A 7,419-nucleotide genomic window follows, 5' to 3' on the forward strand; every position below is an offset into this window, starting at 1 on the left:
TCCTCCTCCTCCTCCTCCTCCTCCTCCTCGTGGACCCCACCCCTGCTTCCAGCGGCACACCTTCCTCCTCCTCCTCCTCCTCCTTGGCCCCACCCCCGCCTCCAGCGACTCGGCCCACAGGCCTCACCTGTCTTTCGAGACTTGCCAGTTGGTCTTGGGCTTTGCCAGCTCAAAGACCCTCCTCCTCTTCCTCCCTCTGATGGAGGAGATGCTGGGGAACCTCTGGGTGATGGACAGCCGGCTTTGGGAGAGGTGGGCGGTGAGTGGGTCAGGGCCCTGCCCAGCGAGAAGGGGCCTCTCTGGGGCGGTGTCTGGAATCGCAGACCCCTGAGTGGAAGTCCTGGCTCGGAACTGGCCGAGTCACCACTGTGAGGCCCTCTGCAAAGTGGGGGAGACCTGCTCCCGAGGCACCAGACACCTGAGAAGACTAAAGCGGACTAAATCTCATGAGCAGGTATTAAGTGCCAACTGTGGGCCAGGCCTCCGGAAGCCCAGAGACTGGGAGGAATAGGGTGTCTGGGGCTGAGACACCTGCCTGTTCCCTCGCTGGGTGCCACCCCTGGCCCAAATGCCATCCCCCAGGCCCCTCTCACTGGCCTGCGCTCTTCCCCCCACAGCAGATGTCGCCGGCCACCACCTGCCACACCGTGTGTGTGTGTGTGTGTGTGTGTGTGACACAAGCTCTGTGAGAGCGGGGGTGGGGGGGGGCGGGGTCCATCTGCAGTGGGGGGGGACAAGGGGAGAGGCTCTTCCACCGGAACAGCCGAGCCAGAGTGAACCCAGAGCGTGGACCCAGTGCAGGGCAGGCCGGAGGGACGCGGGTTCCGGCAGAGGAGCCGAGCTCGGAGTCCCGCAGGAGAGAGAGCTCCTGTTTCTTTCCAGGACTCCACAACTTGCCACAAATCACTCCCTGCAAACACTCAGCCCGCCAGCTACCCCTTGATCTGGAGTGCGTCGTCCAGGCTGTCTCAAACGCTTCTGGGAGTTTGAGGTCCTTGGAATGGTTTTGGCTTTGAGTTGGGAGGTTCTCCCCATTTCTCTTTCTCTCTGACTGAGGGCCTCCACTCCTGGCTTCCCAACTCTGGCACCCGAACCCTGTCTGTCCAGCTCCCCAAATCAGTGCTTTTGTAAGGTTTCCAATTCTGACCCTCCCCCCCCTCCACCCACCCCCCTGGCCTTGATGTGGCTGTGTTTGCCTCAGAGGCCAGTGAGGGGCCGCCCTCCTGTCCCGCACAGCTCACACTAGGGGTGCCGCGGTCCCCAGCAAGGGCACACAGGGCCACCCCGGGGCGGGGGTGGGACCGCTGCTCTCCCCCCACTGCCCCCACCCCAGCTGGGCAGGCCCACCTCATCTCAGAGACGCCCTCGTCGGCGTCTTTCTCCAGAACCCTGTCCAGCTGCGGGAGGGCCACCTTGGGGTTCCGGGGACTGGGCACTTCTTCCCCAGTCACCTCCTCTGGGAGAGTCTCCCCTTCTTGGTCTTCAAATCTCAGCTTCCCGTCATCTGGGTACCCGGTGTCCGTGGTCCGTCGGTTCCTGGACACTGTTCCCTGCATGCCCAGGACGCCATAGTCCTGTCCCCTGGGTGGGCCGCCTTCGGCCTCCGAGCTGTGGTGGTTGAGGAGCGAACTTTGCCACTGGTCCCCCATGCACTGGGCCCTCTGCAGTCCTGCAGCTTTACTCCCCAAACACCCAAGTGTGTCTGTGGTCACCCGGCGACAGGAGAATGGCCCGCCCGCATTCTGGGCGCCCACATTCCACTCCCAGCATGGCAGCTCCTCATGGGGGCCTGCTCACCCACCAGACCTCAGCCCCTTCTCTGTCTTCTCCTGGCTAAACCAGGACTAGTACCCAGCCCCATCCTACATTTCTTCTTAGTGAGACCCCATCTGTGCTCCGTTCAAGGAGCCAGTGGTGGGGGCTGTGCCCTCCCAGCATTGGCTTAGGGTGAGACCTGAGGGGCAAGCTGCAGGGGGCTTCTGGGAATGGCTTCCTCGCTCTCAAAAGGACACATGAGGAAGAGAGCCCATCTCTTCTTCTTGGCGGTTTTGGGGACTGTCGGTGATGTCTAGAGCACAGGTAGCCGTCTTGTGACCATGAGACCGCCTGTGAGTCTGCGAATGGTGGGTTGAAGATTCTGTGGCGTGGCTGAGCCCCTGAACCTGGCAATCACGGAGCAGGCTGTGTGTCTGGCCTTCCTGTTACTGGGCAGTGAGTTCTCTTAGCTGCGAGTCGTTGCTGGGTTTCCCGAGGCTTGCAGCCAAAAGCACCCTAATGGATACACAGTCTTCCAGCCCCAACATTTCAAGAAATAACTTCAGCTACAGCCAGTGTTCAACAGGCTTTCTTACCTTGTCAAAACAAAGCGGTAGTTATGGTAACTGAAGTATTCTCATGGCCCCCGACGCACACCCCAGGCTCCAGTTTTGAAAAATTCCCTGCAGGCCATCAGAGGAACTGCCTCGGCCAGGCCACACTCCACATATCATGCCTTTCCCTTTCTCTGCTTGGCTGTTTCCTGCTCATTGTTTAAGACCCTCCCTTGCCCAGCCCTGCCCTCCAGGTCCTGCTCTGTTCCCCCAGCCCAGGCTGCTCATCCCCAGGGCCTGAGGGAACCCTCCCTGTGCAAACCGTGAAGTTGCAAAGTCCTTTCCAGTTATCCATCCTGCCTCCCTAATGCTTTGCCCCACCATCACCTCTGTCAGGAAAGGGAGAGAAGGAAGGAGTCTCTTGGATGATTCCAAAAGAAAGGCTTTTGAGGGCATCTGGTTCAATCTGTAAGACCCTTGCAAAAATCCCCTTTACTGGCCTTAAGTGTCCTAAACCCTCCCCTTGCACTCAGAGATTTATTTTTCCCTCTTAAGTTAAATCTGACCAAGATCCACAGGCGCCTTTCACAAAAAGGTAAAGTCCATATTGTTGCACTCAGAGGGACCTGTCATCATTGCAAAGTTCTGTAAGCAATCTCTGTTCCAACATGAGTCCACTTTAGGGGACGGGGTTGGGGGATGGGCAAACTAGGGGAAGGGGATTCAAGGTACAAACTTCCAGTTATAAAATTAGTCACAGAGATGAAAAGTGCAGCATGGGGAATACGATAATATCGTAATAACATTGTTTGGGTGACATACGGGATTGTGGAATCACTATGTTGTGCACCTGAAGCTAACAGAACATTGTGTGTCAAGTACACTGCAATAATAAAAATTGTTTTTCAAGCCCACTTTCCTACTAGAGAAGCTCATTAAACCTTCTTGGCATGAGTCAAGCCTGTATCTGCCACATCCAGCATCCACGGGCGCCGTGAAGGCCAGGCATTGCCTTGAGCTCACAAGAGGAACAGGGTCTCGGGAGCCAGGCACTTACACGAGGACAAGGAGAAGGCGCCGGAGGGGCCAGAGCTCCACCAGCCTTGGAGGGAGCGCTGGGAGGTCCATTTCTGCTGCTCAAATATGTGGGAAAGCAAGAAAGTTCACCGCCGAGGAGCTGGAACCAGGGGGGTGATCTCTGGATGTGTAGGATGTTTTGAATGGAAAACAGAGGGGACCGGAACTGGCTGAGTGTGTGTGGAGTTTGGTGGGGAGGACAGCAGGTGGTGGGGAAGGAGGGGCATCTCACTGCATGGTGCCCGGACCTGGGATAAGCATAGAACAGAAAACAAATTGGACCCCTATTAGATTCCTTTCCTGGTGCTGCATAGCAAACACCGGCAAACTTCGAGGCTTCGACAACAGTAGTTCGTTATCTGGAGGTTCTTGAGGCCAGAAGTCCACAGTGGGTCCCACTGGGCTCAGACCAAGAGGTCGGCAGGGCTGGGTCCCTCTGGACGTGGCAAGGGAGGATCTGTTTCCGGCTTTCTAGGGTGCTGGCAGAACTCAGCTCCTTGCGGTTTCGACCCAGAGCCCCCACTTCCCGTGGCTGTCAGCTGAGGGCTGTCCCAGCTTCGGAGGCACTGCAGCCTTGGCCCAGGGCCCTTCCTCCATCTCTAGCCAGCAGTGAGAACCGTCCCTGTCCTGCTTCTTCTCATGTCTGTGGTCTCAGCCAAGAAAGGGCCCCAGTTTCTAAGGACCCACATGATTAAATGAGGCCCCCCTGGATAATCCAGGCCAGTGTGCCCAGCTCAGGGTCTGTAACCTGAATCACATAAGCACAGTTCCTTTTGCTACATATGGTCCCATGTGCCCAGGTTCCAGGGATGAGGATGTGGACGATGTCCACCTCATCTCTGGAGCGACTGTTCTCCCTACCTCACCCACCTCACACCACACACACAAATTGACTCTAAATGATTTCAGGATCTAAATGTCAATAAGAAAAAAGGTAAACCAAGTGAAAAATAGGAAAAAGACACGAAGAGGCATTTCACAGAAAACATGAACAGATGATACTCAGTGACGGACTGACCAGTAAAACGTTGGAGAGAATGATCTCTTTTATATGTTGAGGAATTCGGTCTAAATTTGGAGAACAACTTGGCATTACCTCATAAAAGAGTGAATGCCTGGACCAGCAGCCAAACAGGCCGTGAGACTTACGAGAGGGTCACACACGGACTAACAGCGCTGGCGTCCTGGGAAGGACACATGGTCGCCACTGGGATTGCCCACACCTGCCAGGGGACAAAGGAGAGGGAGGGAGGAGGAGGAGGGAGGAAAGGGGTGAAGGAGTGGTGGATAACCATGTACTACTAAAACGTCCTCCACCTAGTTTACTTTTAAATAACTCCAGATGAAGCAGGGGCTGCAGAGAAAAGGCATCCCATACACCTGCTCCTTTCAAAATAAGGAGACCGGGCCTGGGGCGGGGGGCGGGCAGAATACCTCGTTCTGCTGGTGCGTGCGTCGGCCCCTCGGAGACAGGGAGGCGCCGCAGTGACGCGAGTTGGCCACCAGAGGTCGCCCCTCTCAAGGGCATAGCGGGCTCCCCGCGAGCCGGGCGCGTCGGGCCGGGAACTCCGTGCCCCCAGCTCCTCGACGCCCCGCCCCCCGGCACTGTCGCTCCTCCCCCTTCCTTCCAGAAGGACCCGTGGTCCGGGTGTGCACGGCGCTCGAACACGCAGCGTTAGCGCTGGGCTGCCTCGGGTGGGGCCTCCAGCTGGAACCACATTTGCAAAATTCCGTGGTGTTGGGAAGTGCCTTGGACCAAAGATGACACAGGGAGCAGGGGCTTCCTGGGTCTAAAGTAAACTCACTGGAGACCAGCCCCAACTGTGCTCTTCCCTCACGCCTGCTACAAGGATATTTCCCAAAGCAGGGACACAGACTGGTGTCTTCAAAGGGCCGGTAAGTGGGACACAGGCCCAGAGCTAAATGACATCAAATAAGGTGATGAGAAATGACTCCTCTTTGTCCTTAATTACAATTCTTCTGGGTACCTCAAGAGGGAAATCTCAGCTTGGCAGCTAGCAGAGGTTTGAATTCTCCAGTTTTGTTCATCCCTTTTAACCAAGAGAGAGCAGGTCCCTGTCTGGGCCCAGCTGTGAAAGCTGGACTCGAATAAACTTGTTTTGTTCTTACTGCTGTTGGTTTACACACCTTGTTTCTGGTTTTGTTTTGTGATTATTACATAATAATTGCAAACAGGCATCATGACCCTTTACCCCTGAACACTCGGTGTGTGTTTCTAATGTCCCCTTATATAACCACAGCATGGTTATCAAAATCGGTAAAAATAACATTGATAAAATACTATTATCTAGTCAAGAATTTTTTTCAAGATTTTATTTATTTGATAGAGAGAGAGAGCACAAGCAGGGGGAGCAGCAGAAAGAGAGGGAGAAGCAGGCTCCCTGCTGAGCAGGGAGCCCGACTCGGGACTCGATTCCAGGACTCCAGGATCATGACCTGAGCCAAAGGCAGGCGCCCAACTGACTGAGCCACCCAGGTGCCCCTAGTCAAAAATTCTTATTCATATATCACAGGTTGTCCCAATCATGTCCTTTCCACGGTTCCCTCCACCCCCGGCTCCCAAGCCAGTCCAAGTGAGGTGTCATATTTATGAGCCTTTTCAGTACCCTCCACTCTGGGACAATTCTTCACTCTCTATTTCATGAACTACACAATTTTGAAGAGTTTTGTCCAGTTATTTTATAGAGGCTCCTTCAGTTTGGGTTTCTCTAATATTTTCTCATGATCGGTGAGAGGATGCGCATAAAATGAGATAAAATGCATGTCGGTGCATTTTGGCAAGAGTCCCTCAGCGGGTGCTGCCCATGGAGTCATCACTGCTGAGACTCATCTCCATCCTTTGACCCAGGTGGTCTGTCCAGGTTTCTCCAAAGGAAAGTGCCATGTTTTCCCCTTGAAATTAACAGATAATCTTTTGAGAGATACTTTAAGATGATGCAAATCCTGTTTTCTCTCATCAGGCTTTCATCCACGACTTTTACTTCTTTCCTTTTAGGGAAAGCCGTGCTGGTTTCCCATTTCCAGACATGATACACCCTTTTTTTGTACAAGTTTACTTAGGTAACAGAAATGGGTCCATGCCTGACTTAAGCATATCATGACATAAGAGTGCAAAAGAGTGGGCCAAAATCGTGACAAAGGCTCAAGACTGATGGGGACGCATAGGCTGTGTGGTCTCCTCCAGCTGACACACCAGGCCCCTCTCCCAAAATTCCTCCTGCTCGGGGCGCCTGGGTGGCTCAGTTGTTAAGTGTCTGCCCTCAGCTCAGGTCATGATCCCAGGATCCTGGGATCGAGCCCCGCATCGGGCTCCCTGCCTTCTCCCTCTCCCACTCCCCCTGCTTGTGTTCCCTCTCTCTCTGTCTCTCTCTCTGTGTCAAATAAATAAATAAAATCTTAAAAAAAAAAAATTCCTCCTGCTCAATGAGAACAGCTCTCCTCAGACTGCAGGCTCCCCCATGATAGTTCCCAACTATAGGCTGCTTTTGGAGATTTGTGAATCACCCGAGCACGAGCTCTAGAAGGGGAGTGATGTGTGACAGCTGGGAGTCCTCCTTCCCATAAAGACCGTTGCCTGGTCGTATTGGATGAGTCCCCTGCAGCTGCTATAACAAATTGCCGCAGAGGGAGTGGTTTAAAACTACACACATCTATTCTCTTATGGTTCTGGGGTCAGAAGTTAGCTGGGTCTCATTGGGCTAAAGGCAAGGTGTGGGAAGGGCTGGTTCCCTCAGAAGGCTCCAGGGGAGAATCTGTTCCCATAGCTCCAAGAAGCCAGGCAGGGGACAGGGTGTCGACTTAAAGACTAGCCGCATCATACCACCATCAGAGGCTAGAGCAGAAGCCGCCTCGCAGCAGCGGGGACTGCTCAGGCCTTCCAGGGGGCCAGAGCCTCAGAGCGGATGCTACCCAATACCAGGAGAAAGGAGAGACAACACCCCAGCCTCTCCTCTCTAGGGTCCCGCCCGAGCTCCCATTGGTGGAAGTGAGAGGGCAGGGGGTTCTGGGAAGT

The 7,419-nt window shown here is 54.6% G+C and overlaps 1 protein-coding gene across 1 annotated transcript in view; it reads right to left on the minus strand.

Annotated features, from left to right (window-relative positions):
* The window catches only part of THEG (theg spermatid protein), a 12,103-nt gene extending 10,454 nt beyond the window's left edge, over positions 1-1,649 (minus strand). Inside the window, exons 1-2 of the mRNA XM_032394546.1 lie at positions 1,348-1,649; positions 128-241 (exon numbers count right to left, since the gene is read on the minus strand). Coding sequence (XP_032250437.1) covers positions 128-241; positions 1,348-1,649 — 416 coding nt within the window. The remainder of the gene's footprint in view (positions 1-127; positions 242-1,347) is intronic.
* Positions 1,650-7,419: the final 5,770 nt, after the last annotated feature.

The sequence above is a fragment of the Phoca vitulina genome, unplaced genomic scaffold (assembly GCF_004348235.1).
Source record: "Phoca vitulina isolate PV1807 unplaced genomic scaffold, GSC_HSeal_1.0 scaffold81, whole genome shotgun sequence".
NCBI lineage: Eukaryota > Metazoa > Chordata > Mammalia > Carnivora > Phocidae > Phoca > Phoca vitulina.